General features: G+C 48.9%; 1 protein-coding gene across 1 annotated transcript in view; it reads left to right on the top strand.

The window, feature by feature from the left end:
- The window catches only part of GRAP2 (GRB2 related adaptor protein 2), a 71,549-nt gene extending 49,855 nt beyond the window's left edge, over positions 1 to 21,694 (top strand). The window contains exons 3-8 of the mRNA XM_084750344.1: positions 6,296 to 6,387; positions 10,030 to 10,149; positions 15,782 to 15,950; positions 18,264 to 18,497; positions 20,258 to 20,374; positions 20,793 to 21,694. Of these exons, the coding sequence (XP_084606470.1) occupies positions 6,296 to 6,387; positions 10,030 to 10,149; positions 15,782 to 15,950; positions 18,264 to 18,497; positions 20,258 to 20,374; positions 20,793 to 20,972 (912 nt within the window). The 3' untranslated portion in view covers positions 20,973 to 21,694. The remainder of the gene's footprint in view (positions 1 to 6,295; positions 6,388 to 10,029; positions 10,150 to 15,781; positions 15,951 to 18,263; positions 18,498 to 20,257; positions 20,375 to 20,792) is intronic.
- Positions 21,695 to 21,960: the final 266 nt, after the last annotated feature.

Raw genomic sequence — 21,960 nt, 5'->3', positions numbered from 1 at the left:
ACCCCCCCTGAAGCTCTGTCCTTGGCCTTCCAATTCTGCTTCTTGCTCTAAACAACCTCACCCCTCCTCTGGCTCTATGCTAAAGATCCTCCAGTCTATACCTTGAACCCCAAAACCAGTTGCCTGCTGGATGTCACCTCATATCCCGCAGCCCCTACCACCAGGCTTGCACAACCCCCATATACCCACCTAACCGAAATTCCACGCAACCGACTCCTCCGTGATCCAAGTACTATCGAAGTTCAGTCACTGCACACCTCTCTCGCCAAATCCTGGTGGTCACTACTGCCAGGGCTGGCACAGGGGCTGCACGTACCATTGTCGCATCGCAGTGAACCTGGGAGGTTGGGAGTACTTTCTCCAATCCATAAGTGTGAGATTAAGGCTGAGAAAATAAACAACATGTCAAAATCACATAGGTAGATAGTGACTGAGCCCGGGCCTGGGTAGCACTCTGTTGTTCCTTATACGCTATCTCCATCCTAAATTTCCTTCACTAAGTCCCCCAAGAGAGGCTCTTTGACATTAGGGGGAAAAATGCGATGGAGGTGGAAGGGAAGGAACATAGGCTTTGAACCATATGAATAGTCCTTCAATTCCCAGCCTATGAGCCCTGTGGCTTGGGCCTAGGTTCCTGCAGGATCAGAGCATCAGTGTTTGCCTCTGTGTATGCAGGGATCACCTATCCTGCAGAGTCCAGGGGAGGAGTTAAAGTAACAGCCCAGGCCCAAAGCATATACTGAGCAAATGGTGGCTTCCTGCTTGCTCCCCACAGCCCCCTCAATTCCTCCTTCAGTCACTCTGCATACTGGTCCCAAAATGGCTTTTTCTAAAAGACAAATCAGATCATATCGTTTCCTTGCTCAAAAGCACTCGTGGCTCCCATTCCCACTGACCCCAGCTCACGGTCCAGTCTCATCGCCCTCACACGCCAGCACACATGTGCACACGTACACACAGCACACGTCCCTGAGGACACGCTGCTCCTGCCCCACTTGTGGTATACCTCGCCTACCTCAGGCTCCCCCTGCCGGGTCTCCAAGTGTCCTCTTGTATCTGCCCATCTTTCCAGAGACCCCGCCCCCTTTTTACTGATCCTCTCCCCTCCTTACCACCCAGGTCCCAAGCAAAACCAAGCCTCTTCTTTGTTTCCCAGCACTGCACATCCACGTGACCTTAATTGCTGGTTCCCTGTTGGCTACCCCGCTAGCCGAGGCGGAGTTTTGTAGGGATGAAGGCCACACGTACTTCAGATCTGTAGAAGCAGAACATTGCTTCTCACCAATGTTAGATGGGTGAATGAATGAATGAATGAATGAATGAATGAATGGTGGGTCTGTCCACTGATGAACTCCCTGACCCCAGAGAGACTCCAGTTCAACACTGTGCCTTCCCAGCATCTACCACAAGTCACATCCCCAAACAGGGACCCAGTGCATATGCCTTGATCTGGGAAATGGCATCTATGTGGCCATGTAGAATACTCCACCACCCCCGCCCCCTGCAAGCCAGCTCTGCCCACTTTTTCCATTTCTGCCTGTTGTGGCTGCAGTGGTAAATAAGCCACAGAGAGCCTGCTCCAAAGCTCTTCCGTCTGAATGGCGGCCATTAGCGTACGTGTCAGGCACCCTCATCCTAAGTCAGAGAACACACCCAGGGTTACGGCAAACCATCTCCAGGCCAGCTCTTGAGCGCCCCAGAAAGTCACTGTGAGGTGCTCAGGTTTCTTGACTGGCCTTCAGTGCTAAAGGTTAAGCAAACTTTTTAAAGACGCGCCTGGCTGCCCTCACCAGCCAGCTGCTCTCCCCCACTTCTTCTCTGCATCCCAGCTAAAACAGTAGGTGCTTACTAGATGCTGATGTGCGTGAAATCGTAGGTAAGATGGTGGGCGAGGAACCTCTGCCAAGTGGCTTGATCCATGTTCTCTGGGGAAATAAACAGCTGCAAAGGATGTTGGGAATCATGTTCGTACCCTGTAGCTACTACACAGGACACAGATCTACATCGGAATCCGCCAGCAGCTTTGGGGGGGAAAAAAATGACATTTGACCCAATTTGTTCCTACCTGTTTGTGTAATGTGTCCAAGCCGACCCCATTTCTCCCTACTAAGAGAGGCCTAACAGCACCGACTTAATCTCACACAATTAACTTCCTCAATGCGTCGGCTCTCCGCTGAGCCTCTAAGAGCTGTGCTCCCATCCAATTTTACTTCCCCCACCCCCACCCCCCCAGCTGTACTTTTGGCCTTTCTCTTCCCACATCTAGCTTATTCTCAGACCATGTAACCCAGAAAACTATTCTCCTAGGGAACATTTTAAGAAAGACGATACAGCAATTTAAGTGTAGAACCTCGTGTGCTTGGGCTGAACTCCTTGCTCAGGCTTACATGATGGGTACGAGACAGGGGGAGCTCAATCGATGGAGAGACAGAACAGGAAGCTTTGAGGCTCAGGGCCCACGAGGCACAAGGAAGCCACTACCCCTCAAAAAAAAAAAGTATCACTTTTCTTTGAAGAAAATAAGATTTTAAAAAACCCTCTATATACTATAAAATGCCTGTAAATTCACCTCTCTGGAAACACTGCCTCAAGCAGATCAGCCCCAGGTGGTGGAGACAAATGGCTGGCAGTCAGGGACACTCTCTAGTTTCTGGAGGAGGCAGAATGCACACCAGCCTTGATTACTCAGATTGCACCTTGTTGCCGGTCAGAGAGGGAAGTACAGAGTGTGATTCGTAACTGTGATAAGCCAATTTCCAAATGGCGTCTTTCACCTCACCCCTGCTCGCTTAGAATTTGACCTTGGTTACTCTGGCCAAACCATCTCCCCTCCCCCAGGTCCCCTGTGCTAGGAAAAACTAATTCCAAAGCTGTCGATTGGGGAGCAGTGCGTGGAGGGAGGTGTTCTTGTGCTTTTGAAGTGGGTAGAAGATGCCACTGCTGAGGTTCTTCGCCCTCCCTTGACCTAGATCGTGTGCTCCCCCACCCCCTCGGCAGTATACACAGAGTACGCAGACCCACACCCACCCTCGGCAAAGCCGAGAGCCACATTTGATGTCACAGAGTTCTCTGTTCTCAGCAGTTCTCGAGCTCAAATGTGGGACATGATTTTACTGCCTCAGAACAAAGGATTACAGCTCAAGCATTCATGAACGCTTGCAAGAATTACAAACCCTTCCATGTCCTTCAGAACTGGAGGCCTCCCTCATAAAGATACAGCATTGAGCAGAACACACACACACACACAAAGAATGCATGCCAACATGCCTTTTGACGTAGTGACACACACCTTTAATCCCATTACTTGGGAGGCAAAAGCAGGTAGATCTAAGTTCAAGGCCAGCCTGGTCTACAGAGCAAGTTCCAGGGTAGCCAGGGTTACACAAAGAAACCCTGTCTTGGAAAACAAATATAAATACATATAAATATATCTTCCTTCAGATAGGTCTTCACGTGCCAAAGCTCTATCTATCCTCACGTAAACTCTATAAGGCTCAAGTGGGGTTCTTGTTATCCCAATATTTTACATGGCTAATTGATTTGTCCTGTGTCACAAAGCTAACGACAGAGCTGAAGCTAGAAACCATGTTTTCTTGCTCCAAACCTGATGGCACTATTCCTTTTCTTCCTTCTCAGGAGTGGTATTACAGGTAATGCCAGGCATAATGGTGCCACACTTTTAAGTCCAGCACTTGGAAGACATAAGTAAGCTGATCTCTATGAGTTCAAGACCAGCCTGGTCTACATAGTGAGATCCAGGGCAGCCAGGGCTATACAGTGAGGCCCTCTTTTGAAAGAGAAAACTAACATAAGTGAAGCCTAGACCTGGGGATGAGGCTCGGCTGGTGGAGCACTCATCTAGTATGCAGGGAGCCCAACTCGGCATAAGCATGGTGTGGTGGAGTTTGCCTGTAATCTCAGCACTCAGAAAATGTAATCTGGGAGATCAGAAATTCAAGACCACCCTCAGCTGCATAGGAATTTGGTGGCCAGCCTGGGCTACATGAAACTCTGTGGGAGGAAGGAAGGAAAGAAAGGAGGGAGGGAAGGAGTGGGGAAGAAGGGAGGGGAAGAGGGAGGGAAGGAGTGAGAGTGAGAGGGGAGGAGGGAGGGAGGGAGGGAGGGAGGGAGGGAGGGAGGGACGATTGGCTCCTCCAGCATTAGTTTTTGCTGTGGGAGAGAGAAATCCAAGGGACCCAAGGACTTCCTGGCCTACCCTTTCTGGGTGAAGCTTGGAAAACCCCAGTCACCAGCCCCATCCAACACGTACATCCACAGCAGTCACCGCTCACTGACGGTTTCCTCTCAGTTGAAGCACTGCAGCTGGAATTCACCCGCTACAAGCTGAGTCCCTCCTGCTCCTGTGCCTCTATTTCAGTAGAGACATCACCACCCACTTAGTCTCCCAAGCTAAGACTTTTCCCAGAATCCCCTTCTCCCTCCCCAAATGGTTACAAAATCCTGCCTGATTTTACTTCCTTGAATCCTCTGAAGTAGGTCCTCCTGGCCCACCATCCCTTACCTGGTCGGCTCCACCCATCTTCCTTCCTCGTCCCCTGGGTTGACCCCGCCCCCAGCTCACCGGCAAAGCTCCTCCTTAACTCTCATTCTTACTGTTATTTCCTGGCTTAAAATCTTTTGGGGGTTCTCTATAAATCTGAAAACAAAAAGTCCGGAGTCTTCAACCATGGGCCACAAGGCCCTATGCTTCTAACCTCCCCAGCTAGAGGGAAGACATTGAGCTCCAAGAACCAAAGACCAAAGACGGACGAGGGTCTTCCATCATCACACGTGGCCCACTTAGCTCATTGCGTCGCCGGGCGAGGTCGGCAGCAGTCTTACCCAGCCACCCTCGCCTCTTCCCTCGACCCTAGCGTCTCCACCCATGAAAACATTTTCAGCTACCAGAAAGAGACAGTGACTTCAGCAACAGCAAGGAGTTAATATTCCTCCAAACCCAGCAATGAGGGAGGGGTTGTCTGAAAGTGACTGACTCAGGAGGCTTGGTGGGCGCCATCAAAGGTTTCCCAGTCTCTTATGCTGCCACCCTTGCTTGGGTAGGAGCATTGTTCTAGTCCAAGCCCACATGCTTTCGAAAGCCTCTCAGTGGAGATGGCAGATACCATCAAGGGCATCACATTTTCTGAAATCAATGATGATGCCTACATCTGTGTCTGCAGAATCATGTGCATCACCAAGGGAAGGGACTCTTATTTTGTCCTCTCCCCCCCCCCTCCGTCCCCCACCAGAGCTAAGGACCGAACCCAGGGCCTTGGCTTGCTGGGCAAGCACTCTACCACTGAGCTAAGTCCCCAACCCCAAGACAGGTGACTCTTAGTGCTGTTCTGAGGATCTGACTCTGAGTTTACAAAATGCATCCCAGGTGTCTCCGTAGAGAGGCCCCGTCCCTCTCGAGTTCTTATTCCGTGACCTGGAACTGACTACAACACAGCTCCGGCTTGCCTCCAACTGACAGAAACCCTCATGCCTCACCTTCCTGAGTGCCGAGATGCCAGGCCTGAGACACCACGCCTGTTCTGTCATCCCAAGTATCTTGAATTCTATCCCAACCATTTTCAAGATTCAAAATGGGGATATAAAGCGTTCTAGGTTATAAAGCTGGCCTCACTTAGATAGGTACATTTTAGTCCTCTTGTTTAAAAATAAATGTTTGCTCAGGTGTGGTGTTATATACCTCTATGATCCCAGAACATGGAAGGTCAAGAGTTCAAAGCCATCCTTCATAGTGAGTTCCAGGCCAGCCTGACCTACACGTGAACGCATCTCAAAAAAATAAAATAAATAAATAAATAAATAAAATAAAAAATAACTAAGGACGTAGAAAATGAGTGGCTGATGAGACTGCTCAGTAAGTGACTTTTGCTCCCTGAGGCCCACAAGATGGAAGGAGAGTATTACCAAACGTTGTCCTCTGACTTCCACAGACATGCTGTGGCACACTTGTGCATACACACAGACAAATGCATGCACATAAATAAATCAACATAAAAAACCTAAAATGACAAGAAAGGATTCGGGGCAGTCTCTGAGTGCTAGGTCTGAGCTATGCTGGGGTGACATGAGTGGGCGGCACAAGTGGAGAAAAATGACGATGTGAAAAGAAGTCAAACTCTAGGGACTCGAGGCCTGGTGTTCCCTCCCTCCACACAAAGCCCTAGAGCTGATGTCCCACCCAGTTCCTTAGCTGATCTTCCTTCCTCAGGGCCCTGCAGCCCCTTCCTGTCCCTTGGTGTCCTCTCATCAGAGTCCCTGTCCTTTGTTCTCTTCCACCTAGATACTAAGCAACCAGGAGGAGTGGCTCAAGGCGGAGCTTGGGAGCCAAGAAGGATATGTGCCGAAGAATTTTATAGATATCGAGTTTCCTGAGTAAGTATTTCCAGCCTGCCAAGATGGATCTACCCACACACGCTCCCCTTACTTTTTCAGTCGTCACTAAAATTATCCATGCATACCCAGGGAACTGTCAGAAATGGCTGCCTCCAGAGAGCTCCAGAACCCGGCCTCCAGAACCCACAGCCGGAGGCCAGGTGGGAGGAAGGTTGATTTGCATGGCATCACATTCCTTTCTGAAGAGAGAGTGAGAGAGAGAGAGAGAGAGAGAGAGAGAGAGAGAGAGAGAGAGAGAGAGAGAGAGAGAGAGAGGGAGGGAGGGAGGGAGGGGGAGAGAGAGAGAGCGCCAGCCTGTAGGATCTCCAAGAATCCCAAAGGGGGTGCTGTTGGACGTTCCACCTCAAAAGCCATTCCTCTGTTTGTTCACTCAGGGGTGGGGAGTGGGGGAATTCCCTCCAGAAAGAGGAAGTGAAACACAGATTGGGCTATATTTGTCTCAAGAATTGACCACAAGGGTTAGATAGAAATCGAATTTTGTCGCACAGCCAGGGTCTAGCCCCAAGAGCATAGTCTTTGTAAGAAAAATCATAGTAGCAGTGATGACTCAGATGAGGGGCAGTGGTGTCACTTTCTATGACCCAGGAGAGACCACTGAACCAAAAGGCTGCCACTGTCATCTGCTAGGTGGCCACTGCATGCCAATCACTCTCCCACCTACCTCTCAGCGCTGCCACCTTCCTCCCAGGTGAATGGGGGACCGTGGAAACCACAGAAGAGAAGCTCCTTGATCCCTTCCCCCGCCCTCAGGCCCACTCCCACGGGACCAGCATCTCCTGCAGCCACGGTCAGACGCAGCTGTCCCCCGCCTCCAGCAGAGAAGGACCCCTTTCCACCACTGTACTGTCCGTCCCTCTGCTGGAGCATTCCTGCCAGCTGACAACAGGCTTGCTTGGAATCACCCATGACCTCAGCCAGGGAAACAAATGAAAAACAAAGCCGCGAAACTGTCGGTCCCAACTCCTTCTAGTTTTCCTTTCCTTTCCTTTCTTCAAAAGGGTTTGCACTCCTATTACCAACTCCACCCTCCCGTTCTCTGTGGATCCCCCAGGACTCCTGCCCACAAGGTCCCAGCTAGCTACAGATTGCAGCTGCTCGTATTCAGCCAGCATCCCAGCATGGTGGGACCTCCTTCCCACTGTAACATATTCTGTGACTGGAGCAATGCCTCCTCTCTTTCCAGCCTCCTCCCATTGGTCCTCCAGTGCCCTGGCTGCTCCCCTCCCCCACTCTTCTCCAATAAACATTTCACATCACCATTTTCCCCCCAGTGGTGGCGTGTATGATCATGGATACAGAAGGGGGCCAGAGGGAAGCATCATCTACATCTTTTGCGACAGGGTCTCTCACTGGTCTATTACTTGCTAATTAAGCTAGGCTGGCTAGTCAGTGAGCCTCAGGGATCTTCCCAAGTTGGTCTCCTCAGTCCTGGGACTACAGCTGCACATCTCTATGCCAGGCTTTTGCGAGGTGCAAGGAAAGTGACAACTCAGGTTGTCATGCTTTCAAAGCAAGTACTTTGCTGACTAAGCCATCTTCCCGTGGCCATTTTAAATGGCTTTCCACTCCCAGCATCCTGTCCACTCTGTTTCCATTTTCTTTCCTGGCTCACAATCCCCTGGCATGCCATTTTTATTATTCTGTTATTTAGTGTGCGTCTCCCGGGCCACCTAGAATGTCAGTTCCCTGAGAGTGAAGTTGCGTGTCTGTTCTGTTCATCACTGTTTTCCTAGCACCAAGAAAACAGTCCCACGTGTTCAAAGATGGTCAATAAAAGCCAGGAGTGGGGCGCACGCCTTTAGTCCCAGCACTTGGGAGGCAGAGGCAGGTAGATCGCTGTGAGTTCAAGGCCAGCCTGGCCTTGAAGTGAGTCCCAGGATGGCCAGGACTGTTACACAGAGAAACTCTGCCTAAAAAACAAAAACAAAAACAAAAACAAAAACAAAAACAAAATGGTGGTCAATAAAACTGTCAGACTCCGCTAAGGTATGCTGACATCCCAGCACCTGTTGTCAAAGGAAGCCAGCCTCTAACATACAACAAGTTGAAAGTCAGGGCTACATGAAACCATGTACCCAAAAACCAGAAATAATATGTTGGGTGTGGTGGTACACACTATTGATTCCAGGCACTTGGGAAACAGAGGCAGGCAAATCTCTGTGGGTTCAAGAGCAGCCTGGTCTATACAGTGAGTTCCAGGATATCCAGGGTTGTACAGAAATACCCTATCTCAAAGTATTTAATTAACCAATTCAAAATTTTAAAACCCCCAAAAATATAAATAAAAGATATAAAGTAAGCAAAAGAATAGCTATGGAATAATAAGGAAGATTAAAGTTCTAACCTCCTGTATCTGTGTGAAATTTTTTGGATGTCTTTTTTTTTTTTTTTTTAACCATTCTCAATTTTAGTTAGAGAAGGCAGCTTTTCTAAATTCTCTGGTCTGCCTGTTGCCTCTGCTAAGAACTTCCCTTGGAGCTATGGCTGCTGTGGAGAACGTGGCCTTCCCACACCTGTCACTACTGTGTTTCGTGTGGCAATCAGTTGCTCAGCCCTGCAGAGGTGTGAGACACCAGAAACTCCAGGCTCCAGGCCCTTTGGGGCTGCTGCCGTGGCCCGGGCTGCTGCCGTGGCCCGGGTCTGCAGGAAGAGTGCCCCTCCCGCTATCTGAGTCTGGCGTCAGGGGTCTCGGTTCTATGAAGTCAGAACCTGAGGCCTGCCCTGCATTTGTCCTAATGGGACTTGGGTGTAAATTAGCCTTCGGGTGGCAGCAATTAAAGCAATGTGACAAGGTCCTCCCTCTGCCAGTTGTGATGAAACCCTCATTCTGGAGCGGAGAGGGGTTTGTGGTCTCCTGCCAGCAGCTGGCAGCCACTGTTGGCCTAGCCCAGCGGGTGGGATCACTTTCGACATTCCAGCCGCTGCCACCCTGACTGCCTGTGCTCTGGGAAGCTTGGTTTCTTTCTCTTCTATGTCTCTTGTTTCTTCAGTAAAGATGTTCCCAACCTGGATTTCTGTAGGGGGTGACGTGGAAGCGCAGGGGACGGCTCACAAAAGAGTTGAAGAAGCTGTTGCCGTTAGAGTTGCTCATCTCCAAGTGTGTGCAAGATTTCCTGGACACTTGGCAGTCTCTGCTGGGCACAATCGTCAAACCCCCTGAGGCTCCCATGCTAGCCCAAAGAGCCTGAACCCCTGAGCTGAAACTGTGCTGACATCTCAGGAAGGGAATGGGTGCCCAGGCCTTGTCCACCAGCTGGCCCGGTGCCCTGCCCATGCCTGCAGCATGCCATGCATTCCCTTCTCTGACGTCCTCTCCTGGTGGCAGGTGGCTGCGAGTCACTCTCACGTGGCCTCATTTTGGTACAGCAGCAGACTTCCATGATTCAAGTTTCCCAAGCTAGAGAGAAACTTCTGGAAGGAAGGGAACAAAGAGAGCACATGCAGAGCCCATTGCGTCCCTGAAAGCTGAGCAGTGCCATTGCTAGGGTTTAGAGTGCATGCCCCAAACCCTGACTCAGGGTGTCTGGCCTCCTCCCATGAGTCCCCTCTTTTCCAGGTCCCTTCTCCCTCCCCACCACTATCACATGTCTCAAGGAACTCTCTTTCTCTATCTTGTGATAGGTGGTTCCATGAAGGCCTCTCTCGACATCAAGCAGAAAACTTACTCATGGGCAAAGACATTGGATTCTTCATCATCAGAGCCAGCCAGAGCTCCCCAGGAGACTTCTCCATCTCTGTCAGGTACTGGCTGTCCTAACCCACCTTGATCCTTCTCAGCCTGCGGAAGCTGGGAGGGTACCTCATGACCAGAGGCATGGTGGCAGCTTGTTAAACTACAACACTACTTCCTTCTCAGAGCTTGTGTCCCCAACTCCTCCTCCATACATTGGTTTCTGTTCAAAATGACGTGTGTGTAGTGATGGTGCCTACCTTTAATCCCAGCGCTCAAGAGGCGCAGGCAGGTTGATCTCTGTAATTTCAAGGCCGGCCTGATCTACAGAGTGAGTTCCAGGACAGTCGGGGATACATATTAAGAACCAGTTGAAGGAAGAAAAAAAAAAAAAAAAAAAGAAGAAGTGTATATTTATCTGCTTCCCCATCTAGCCCAGATATTTTCAGAAAGCAAGTTGATCTGGTTTTGTTTGTTTTTTTGGTTTTTTTTTTATTTATGTGTGTGCTCTTAACAGAGCCTGCAGATATCAAGATGTATCTGTGGAAAGAGGGGAAGAAGAAGGAAATAGAACTCTCACTTGACTGTGTCTTCCATCCGGAAAGTTTGTGTCTTAACCTTTCCTATTTCTGTCAATAGAGGTCTGAAGGAAGGCCACAGAAAAGCAGAAATCCCAAGGAAGCTAGTGGACACAGAGATAGGCTGCTTCCCCACAGCAAGGTCATGGCAAAGCAAAACTGAGAAGAGCAGGGTAGAGATGAGGGGGGCCCCTAGAGAAGGGGATCAGAAAGAACCTTGACACTCTCATGCCGCAACTTACAGGAAGTGACTAAGTCCAGGCAGGGACATGAAACAGACCTAAACTGAGAAACCCCAGGTCTGAATGCAATGCGTGTGGTCAGCGTGGCAAAGACTGCAAGTCAGACTTGGTGAGCACATAACTAAAGTTCAAGAAATGCAGCTCACAGCAGAGGAAGAGGAGGCCAGAGCCTACAGAGGACACACCTCCTTCCTGCTGGGGGTGGGGGTGGGGTGGGGGTGGGGGGATGGGGGGATGGAGGGTGGGGGATGGGGGGGGTGGGGGGGGATGGGGGGGTTGGGGGTGGGGGTAGGGGATGGGGGGGGTTGGGGGTGGGGGTGGGGGATTGATAGGTAGCACTGGCCTGCCTTAGTTGCTAGGTTTCAAAAGGCTTTATTGCTTCCAGTGCAGAAATCTAATCTCTGGTGATAAATGGTGGCTGCTTTGTGATTTAGAAAGAAGAGGATCTTAGCCATGCTGTGGTGGCACATGCCTGTAATCCCAGCACTCAGGGAGGAAGAGGCAGGCTGATCTCTGTGAGTTGAAGACCAGCCTGGTCTACAAAGTGAGTCCAGGACAGCCAAGGCTACAGAGAGAAACTCTATCTTGAAAAACCAAGAAGAAAGAAAGAAAGAAAGAAAGAAAGAAAGAAAGAAAGAAAGAAAATGAGAGGATCTTCCAAAACATAGATAAGAAGGATTAATAAACAGTGGACCGGCCATCTATAGGCCTGTGCACCTTAAGTGTACTTGCAAATACCCCTGTCTCCTTAATGTCACCAACCTTGACATCTTGCTAAAACATAAAGAACATATATATTCATTTATTGCACGTGCATATGTGTATTCCATGTGTGGTGGTGGAGGGTCATGTATGTACATGTGAAGATCAGAAGATAAGTTTATCGAGTTGAAGTTCTCCTTGCACCATGTGGGTGGGTCCCAGAGACTGAACTCAGAGCACCAAGCTTGGCGGCAGGCACCTTTATCCACTGTTCTATTGTTGTGAGGAGACGCCATGACCAAAGCATCTCTTATAAAAAAGCAAGCATTCAATTGGGAGCTTGCTCACAGTTTCAGAGGTTTAGCCCATTATCATTTTGGTGGGTAGCATGGCAGCATGCAGACCGACATGGTGCTGCAGAAGGAGCTGAAAGCTACATTCTGATCTGTAGGCCTAGAGAAAGGGTGCAGGGCGGGGGTAGGGGGTGGGGGGTGCAGAGACAGAGACAGATGGGCTTTTGAAACCTCAAAGCCCATCCCAAGTGACACACATCCTCCAACAAGGCCACACGTCCTATCCTTCTCAAGTAGTGTCACTCACTGGTGACTAAACATCCAAATACATGAGCCTATGAGGGACCATTCTTATTCAGACCATCACACCACTGAGCCATGTCACTGGCTGTATAGTCTTTCTTTTTTTCTTTCCTTGGTTTCAAGACAGGGTTTCTCTGTGTAGCCTTGGCTGTCCTGCTGGACTCACTTTGTAGACCAGGCTGGCCTCAAACTCACAGAGATCCATTTGCCTCTGCTCCCCAAGTGCTGGGATTATAGGCGTGCACCACCATGCCCGGCTAGCTATATATTCTTTCTTTCTTCCTTCATTCCTTCCTTTCTTCCTTTTCTTTTTAAAAAAAGATGTATGTATGTATGTATGTATTACATATTCAATGTTCTGCCTGCATATAAACCTTCACACCAGACGAGGGCACCATATCTCATTATAGATGGTTGTGAGCCTCCATGTGGTTGCTGGGAATTGAACTCAGGACCTCTGGAAGAGCAGCCAGTGCTCTTAACCTCTGAGCCATCTCTCCAGCCCCTAGCCCTATATTCCTAATTTTCCTTACCTAAAACTTCTTCATATCTTGGATAATCATAAATATTAGCTCTGGCCATAAATATTATTATATCTCAAATTCTAAACTCATTGGATCTTCATCAATGAAAATTTGCTCTATTAATAAACCTTATTGCCAGGCATGGTGGCACACACCTGTAATCCCAGAGAAAGCCTGTCTCAAAAATAAAGAAATTAAATAAGCCTTATCAATCAAACCTTTTTTAAAATATGTGTATGTGTATGTTTGTGTATGTGTGTGTAGGTGCTTTGCATTTTTGTCTGCTACCATTGTATGAAGTGCCTGTGCAAGCCAGATCGCCTGAAAATGGAGTTAGTTACAGATGGCTGTCAGCCACCATGTGGATACTGGGAATCCAATCTGAGTTCTCTGAAAGAGCAGTCCCATAGTCTGTCTGTTTTGTTTTAGTTTTTCAAGACAGGATTTCTCTGTGTTATCTTGGCTGTCCTGGACTCACTTTGTAGACCAGGCTGGCCTTGAACTCATAGAGATCCACCTGCCTCTGCCTCCTGAGTGCTGGGATTAAAGGCGTGCACTACCACGCCCGGCTCAAACCTATTGTTAAAGACCTTGGTTACAAACTGCATCAAGCACTTTGTTAGACTGGAGTGCATCTCTTGGTGCCTTTGGTTTTCAGAACCATGACCTTTACTTTTTCAGCTAGGAATTTTGGGTCATATTCCTTGGTCGACATGAATTGTATATGACACTTGGTCTAGACTTCTGCCACAGTCTTCCCGGGTACTGAGACAAGGCAACTTCTTGTGAGCATTAGAGTGCTCTCCATACTGTCTTTTGAAGACACGTACCATCATTTTCATTCAGTCTTACAACTGCTGTCTGGCATAAACACAGAGTATTAAGAGCCCATCATGGCTGTTGCTTAGCTTTTACTAAAACGCTAGCCTTTCAGATCTGGAGACTTGAGCCACATAATTTTCTGTACCGTTTCTCGGTACCAGCAGGTCATTCTATGTCATAAACACAGATGTCAAGCAGCAACATGATGTGATTGCTGAAAGGGACCAGGTGGTTATTATACACAAGAAATGCTTCCTCTTCTAGGAGTTGAGCTACCGAATCTTGAAGAAAAGTTAATAGTGTCCAAACTCCTGGGGAAGACTAGCAATGGTGGCCACGTGTCAGCTTCCACCCCAATCAGTTGGGCAAGAAGTGATTGTACAACCTTTGTCTTGCCCTATGAGCAGAACCAGATGAAAATAAAGACCAGAATACCTGGTCCCTTCAAACACAGACCCCTAAATCCATCCCTAAGAAAGCCACACTTACCTTTAGAGGAATTAAACTTTTGATCTTTCTGCTGGAACCAGCCATTGACAGCACTGATACTCACACACCCGCAACAAGCAGATGCAAGTATGTTGGGGGTGGGGGGAACCACAAAACTTTGTAACTGAGAAAGGCCGGCTTGGCTGTGAAGAAAGACCAGAGCTGGTAGTAAAACCTGCTCCCTTGTTTTCAAATGGCTAAATTCTGACTTCTGCAAACCCAGTGCAATTGTGCCTGGCCACCTCATCCAAACTGGTAGCAAAAGGCACAGACCTAAAAGCAGCCTGGCTGGAATCAGGCCAGATGCTCTCCCTCAGGTTTGGCCCCTGTTGACCCTGACTGAGGCCTTGGACCCCTCTCAGTCTCAGCATCCTCACCTGTAAGTCAAAGAAGGCTGAAGTAGCCCCCAAGGTCTTCTCCAGTTAAAATCCACAACTCTGTATAATGTGTTTCCTCTCAAAGTACAAAGTGCTTTCTAATCTTGCTTATACAAAACATAAACTAAGACAGATCAAGACATCTTCATTATGTTGAGGGAAAAAAAAACCCAGTGATTAATTTCTTAGGGTAAAGGATAGTTTCTTGCTGGCTGGTTCAGCTCATGGACTGAAGTGAGATGGGTCAAGCCATTTCTGGTGATAGCAAAGCAACAGGGGCTTAAAAATAACCCTGCACTGCCAGTCCTCAGCAGAGTGGAGAACTCTGATCTTGCCCTGTTTCAGATAAACACCATGAGCGGTTTTTGATTGCTTAGTCCTTCCTGGGAACATATCTGGAGAGGTAGCTCGGTGGTGGGTAAGAGCGTAGAGCTCTGCCAAGAGAGCCCAGCTTAATTCCCAGCACCCATGCAGGGGCTTTCAGCCACCTGTAACCCCAGCTCCAGGAGACCCAACTTCCGGCTGCCACAGGTATCTGCACTCACATGGCATGGATTCACACAGACAGACACATAATTACAAATAAAATAAAGCTATAAAGGTGTTTGGAACATCTCCTTTTCTTGACCAACTATTTTTTTTGCATTTTATTTATTTGTGTGTGTGTGTGTGTGTGTGTGTGTGTGTGTATGTGTATGTGTAGGTCAGAGGACAGCTTGGGCGAGTTGGTTCTTCCCTTCCACCATGTGTGTTCTGAAGATCAAACTGCTTAAGAGTAAACAACCTTTTCACCTGCTAAGTCAGCTCACCAGCCCCTTCTGTTGATGCTCCCTCCCACAAACCTGCCACTAGAGCTTGGTTCGGGTTGACCATACCTATGTCTCCTGCTGCTGTAGACCGAACGGCTATTCTATGGCGTGATGTGGCCACGGAGGTCTTGAACTTTCAGCAGCTATGATTATCCACGTGAGACCCACACAGGATGGTGGGCCTAATAACACCCCATCATGCCACCAGGAGGTCACAAGACCCCACCCCTCCATGAGGATATGAAGGCAATTAATAGTGGATGGGACTAAAGAAATATTCTCTCCAGTGGCATCGCTGTTTGCATGTTGTCCATGGTACCTTAAGTCTCCCTAATTAAACTCACTGGTTGACCAAGATAGACTTGAGTGGAGTTGTTACTTTGTTCTGTCATTGGTGCCCTATCTGGGTAGAACAGATGCTTGCTTAAGTCACTCCCAGGCCTCCAAGAAATGTTCATAAAACGCCTGCCCAAACAGAATTTCACTGTCCCTGGGTACAAACAGCCACCCCAGTAGAGATATGGTCACCAAGTAACATACAACTTGACTTTGCTTGGCCCCCAGGCACGAGGATGATGTTCAGCACTTCAAAGTCATGCGAGACAATAAAGGCAACTACTTCCTGTGGACTGAGAAGTTCCCATCCCTAAATAAGCTGGTGGACCACTACAGGACGACTTCCATCTCCAAACAGAAGCAGATCTTCCTCCGGGATAGAACCCGGGAGGACCAGGTATGCCTCGGGTCCGGAGAAACTCCAGGCCAGGGATTTTAGGTAGCCTGAATTCCTGTATAAGCCACCAAAAGAAAGAAAGAGAGAGAAAAAAAGTATTCTGATCTGTAGTCAGATGTCAGGCCTAATCCGATCTGAACACTTCCCGGCTGTGTGGCTCTCAGATCCTGTTTCCTTATCCCTTAAGACAGCATAAAGAGGGGGTGGGGGTGGGGGGGTCCTGAGTCTAATGTTTCCCAATCTCTTCCATCACTCCTAATCACACTGCACATGACTGTAAATGTTAACTCCCATTGGGGGTGCTGCTGTCTGGTTATTTGCGGATCTCACTCCAGTGTTTTCAGGTCTGGAGCTGCTCGAGGGATCAGAACAATAGATGGTAGGTGCTAGAAGGGGGAGCCTAGGGGCCAGGGCAGTTTCCTGATGGCCTCAAGGAGTACAGGGACCACAAAGGTTTAATCCCAACTTCATTCCTAACTACCTGTGTCACCTAGTCAGGTTAGGAATGCTTTCTGAGGCCTGCAGAGGTGACTCAGGAGTTAAGAGCCCTAGCTGCTCTTCCAGAGGACCCTGAGTTTAGTTCCCAGCCTCATGTCAGTAACTCTGGGGCCAGTGGACCTGATGCCCTCTTCAGGTCTCCTGGGGCACATACACATGTGTAATATGCATGGGTACACACACACACACACACACACACACACACACACACACACACGCATGTATATAACTTTCTGAAGCTGGGTATGGTAGCACATGACTGTACCCAGCATTTGAGGGGTAAAAGCAGGAGGGCTGCAAGTTCAAGGCCAGCCTGGCCATCATAGCAAGGACCAGGACAACTAGGGCAAGCAAGACACTGAAAAATAATAATAAAACAAACAACATACAGACAAACAAAAGGATGCTCTCTGAGTATCTGTTTTCTCATCTTAGCATGGAAAGCCAAATAGTAGCTCCCTCAGTGGACTCAGTATGACTTAGGGCACAGTCACAGGCCCTGCCACAGAATCTGGTCCGTAACGGGCAGGCACCAACAAAGTTACTACTTCACGCGAGGGAATCCGCACACGTGTGCCCATGTGTACACACACAAAGCACAAACTATTTTTCATAGAAAAGAATGTGGCTGTGAGAAATAGGTGGAGTAAAGGAGGACGCATTGACTAGCAGAGCTGCGGTCCCTGGGAGAAGTGACTGGAAAAGGACAGGTGTGCCCGTGGGGAAGTAAGCCCTTCCTTCCAAGACACCAGCTGCTTTCAAGGCTGGAATGCTACAGTCATCAGAGAAGAGGGTGTTCCCAACCAGAGCACACAGAAGTTCAGAAAAGAAAATAAAAGTCAACCGAGATCTTGTGGGTTATTTTAACCAGGAAACGGACAGAAGTATTAACTCAGTAGGATGCGGCGCTCAGAGATAAGAGAGGCAGTATAAAGTTTTCATTAAACTGGATTAAATGAGTTAATATTTGCACAGTGCTAGCATATACTGAGCCCAAGGCTCTATGTAGATGTTTGTTAAATAAAAATAACAATAAAGTATTTCTGTCCCATGAGCGGTTACAACATGAAACAGAGAGGCCTTGTTCCTTCCTGGCACACGGGGCACCAGGCCTGGTTTTTTTGTTTTGTTTTGTTTTGTTTTGTTTTTTGGTTTTTAGAGAAAGGGTCTCTCTGTGTAGCCTTGACTGTCCTGGACTCACTTTGTAGACCAGGCTGGCCTCGAACTCACAGCGATCCGCCTGCCTCTGCCTCCCGAGTGCTGGGATTAAAGGCGTGCTCCACCACGCCCGGCCAGGCCTGGTTTCTATGGCTCTGCTAGAATGTTGCTGTCTTGGGACCCCGTCACGGGGCTGTAAATGACAGTTCCAGACAATGAAAAGTCAAGAGTAGAGCTATCAGGAGGATAGGCTGTCCAACAGTTCAGCAACATGTGACAAATAACCCAGGAGATCTCGGTTGACTTTGTTTTCTTTTCTTAACTTTTGTGGGTTCTGGGTGGGAATCCTTTTCTCTGATGGTTAGAGCTTGCCAGTCTTGAGAACAGCTGAGGAAGAGGGGGTTTACTTCTCCTGAAGCACACATGTCCTTTTCAAGTCACCTATCCCTTTATGTGTGTAGAATAGAATATTTAAGCTTGATTACAGAGAGAAAACAAACCCAGTAAAAATGGATTGGGTGGAAAGCATGTGGAAACAGATTGTCATCCAGAGGCCTGCACTCCTGAACTAGGGAAGACTTGAGAATGCGGAGGACACTTTTGATAATGTGGAGATCCAAACCCTTGTTGGTTTAGTTTTTATTTTTTGTTTTATAGGGTCACCGAGGCAACAGCCTGGACAGGAGGTCCCAGGGAGGCCCTCACCCAAGTGGAAACCTAGGAGAAGAAATCCGACCTTTGATGAACCGGAAGCTGTCGGACCACCTTCCTCCGGGTCCCCAGCAGTACCAGCAGCAGCAGCAGCAACAGCAGCCACCGCCACCTCAGTTCCCACCGGGGCCCCAGCCCCCTTCACAGCAGCGGTATCTGCCGTACCACCATTTCCACCAGGTATTTAAAGAGAAGGAAGGGACAAGAACAAAGAGTGAACGAGTAAGCTCCAGGTTTAGTGAAGAACTTGTGTCTCAAAACACAAGGCAGACCGGGATAGAGAAGGATCCCTGGTATTGACTTCCTGGACCCACTCACCACACACCAGTTGGGTCAAATAAAATCTATTTTGTAGATCACATTTAGTCTACACGCCCAGGCCTAGACCAACCTCCTGAAAAGATTCTGGGCCCCATGGATGGAAATTCTTTATGAAGTAGACAGACAGATAGACAGACAGACAGACAGACACACACACACACACACACACACACCCTGAAGACTAATTTTCCTGTCAGCAGAATTTCAATTCCTACCCCTTAACCGGTAAAAAGAAAACCGGATTAACACCTGCAGCCTTGTGTACTTATCTACCCTCGCCTGTTCCAGAAGGCAATTGCAGGAGACTTACGGAGATGGACAATACAATAAGCTAACATTGGTCTAAATTCCTCCACAGGGCACAGAGTCCTTTGTGTGCTGCCTGTATGTACTTTCCCAGGCCCATATCCTCCTACTGACCCTTACTAACACACACACACACACACACACACACACACACACACACACACACACACACACACACCACATTTTGTCATTGGCATGGTCTTTTTGGATTTTTATAAGCTGTTCTGTCTGCCTGATGGGTCTTTCCAGCCTGGTGCCGCTTCTCCACCAAGCTGGAGCCCAGGCATCGCCTCTTCCCGGATGCCTTCCATGATCTTCCCAGGCTCACGTGGACACTTTCCATCTGCTCACTCTAGCACGTTACTGTATATGTGCTAAACTAATTAATGCTTACTAGTAAATGTTTCTGATTTGTTTTTAAATAGTAAAAGAACTGTACAAGCTAGGTACGGCAATGTGTGCCTGTAATCCCAACATTTAGGAGACTGAGGCAGGAGGATTAAAAGCCCAACTCTGGGCTAGGCTACATACTGAATGCAAGGTCAGCCTGAGCTACAAAGAAAGACCTGTCTTAAAATTAAAAGAAAAAAAAATAGGGATGGAGAGATGGCTTAATGGGTAAAGTGCTGGGCAAACAAGAGGGCCTGAAACCAGATCCCCAGCACTCACACTGCAGAGGCCGGAGGTACAAACAGCGGATTCCAGCAGCTCATTGGCCACCAAGTCTAGCTGAATCAGTGAGTTCCAGATTCAGGAGTATCCCTTCAGGTGGACAGAGAGTGACAGAGGAAGATACCCCACGCCAAGTTCAGACCTCTACACTCACACATATGCACACACTGATAGTGATGATGGTGATGATGGTGGTGATGGTGGTGATGGTGATGATAGTGATGGTGATGGTAGTGATGGTGATGGTGGTGATGATGATAGTGGTGATGATGATGGTAGTGATGGTGATGATGATGGTAGTGATGGTGATGGTGGTGATGGTGGTGATGATGATGGTGATGATGGTGGGGATGATTGTGATGGTGGTGATGATGATTGCTTTCCCAAGGCCTGAACACATGAGACTTCCCAAGCTACTGCTATTTCATTGGCTACATGAAGGCTGTCATGTTTACCTTCAGAATCTAAGATCCTTTCACATTCCCTCCTGTCCATTTTCCAAGATGAAAGGTGATGGTCAGCAAGTATTCTTGGGTGTTATTTCTGTAGACAGCACCCCAAGCAAGACACAAGGTTAGGTGGGCTGTGAGAGGCACCCCTCCCTCCTGCTCATGTAGTGGCACTCTCTTCCATGTCTCTAGGACCGCCGTGGAGGCAGCCTGGACATAAACGATGGACACTGTGGCATTGGCAGTGAGATGAACACCACCCTGATGCACCGGAGACACACAGACCCAGTACAGCTCCAGGTGGCAGGGGTGAGTGAGCGGAGAGCATGTGGCTTCGGCAGCATCTCAAGAGAGGGTTCGGCCTGGCTCATCCAGGCTGTTATTTTCGAACTGTTCTCACTCTTCTGGCAGTGAGAGATGGGCAAGCTTCATCCCCATGATCCAGTGCACTTGGTCTCAGGATTGGCTCAGTGGCAGGGCCCAGCTTCCATCCCCTGTACCACAAAATCAAAATAAGATTTATATCAAGAGCAAAGCTGGTGGGTCCCAGTAACTTATGGCCCAGGGTTGTGCATGCCATGTCTGCTTTTGATTGCTGCAAGGTCAGACTTCCGGAAGGGCCCAGGGGACTCGGGATTGATCTAGAAGCTCATGGTTCCTCTAGGTGACAATTGCTCCAAAGACCGGCCTACTGAGCTCATCGGAGCATCTCTTATTTCCCCTACAGCGTGTGCGCTGGGCCAAGGCACTATATGACTTTGAGGCCCTGGAGGAGGATGAGCTGGGATTCCGAAGCGGAGAGGTGGTTGAAGTCCTGGACAGCTCCAACCCGTCTTGGTGGACCGGCCGTCTGCATAACAAACTGGGTCTCTTCCCCGCCAACTACGTGGCCCCCATGATGCGATGAATCCTGTGGGGGGGCTGGCTAGGGGCTTTTTGTCTGAAGCTGCCTGCAAGACCGGGACAAGGGAAAAGAGCTGGACTTTCATAACTACACATACATGCATACATGTGCATGTGTGGCCATGTGTACACAAAATATGTATATGTATGCCTATGTCTACACCCAACGTTTTATGATAGTGATTTATGGGCATGCGGGTTGGTTCATCGGCTGGCATGAGAAGGGACTCATATGAAGAGTCGGGTGCTTTTCCGCCTCTTCTCTGTGTGAGAGGGCAGTAGGGAGCTGGGAGCAAGGCGGGGAAATGGACTTCTCCCAATCCTTGAACTTTCATGGCTTCTTTCCTATCTTGGGAATTTTCCAAGAGAGCAAGCAGCTAAGCAGAGATCACACCCCAGCGATGGACTCGAGGGGCGAGGCTGGGCTTGGCGAGGCACGTTAAGTAGCTCACCTGGTTCCATCCACCTACAGGGCAGCTTTGCTCCTGTTCTCCACAGGACAGGCACTGCACCCTGAGAATTAAGGTGTAGCAGATGCAGGGCCAGGGGCACCAAGCAAGTCTGAGCAGGGAGCCTGCAAGGGCGTGGTCAGGAGTCTGCTTGGCGTGGGAGGGCCCTGCAAGCCTCGGGCCTAGTCAGAGTCTGCATGCGACTTTTACTTTCCACCCCTGACTGTCCCTTAGACAATCCTCTTCCTCTATGCCTGACAAGAAAGAGTGTCTCTAACATGGGGACACCAGGGGTCCCCCATAGGCCCTTGTGGCTTACTTGAATGTAACTTCTGTTTCCCCAGCTGCAAAGAAAGGTGTAACCTAAACTGCGAAGTGCTTGCAGAAGCCCTGGGCAAGAATGTGGGGTGTGTCAAGCAGCCTCGCTTTGTGGCAATGAGAGTGTCTCTGTGGAGCTCTGTCAGGGTTTGCTCCTGGTTTCCTGTGGTTGAAGGTATTTTTGCCAGTGGACCAGAGGAAAGCCAAGCGCGTGGACTACAGATC

Source organism: Acomys minous, assembly GCF_964271855.1.
Source record: "Acomys minous genome assembly, chromosome: 12".
NCBI lineage: Eukaryota > Metazoa > Chordata > Mammalia > Rodentia > Muridae > Acomys > Acomys minous.
The sequence above is the reverse complement of the archived record's forward strand: the minus strand, read 5'-3'. Positions and strand labels throughout refer to the sequence as shown.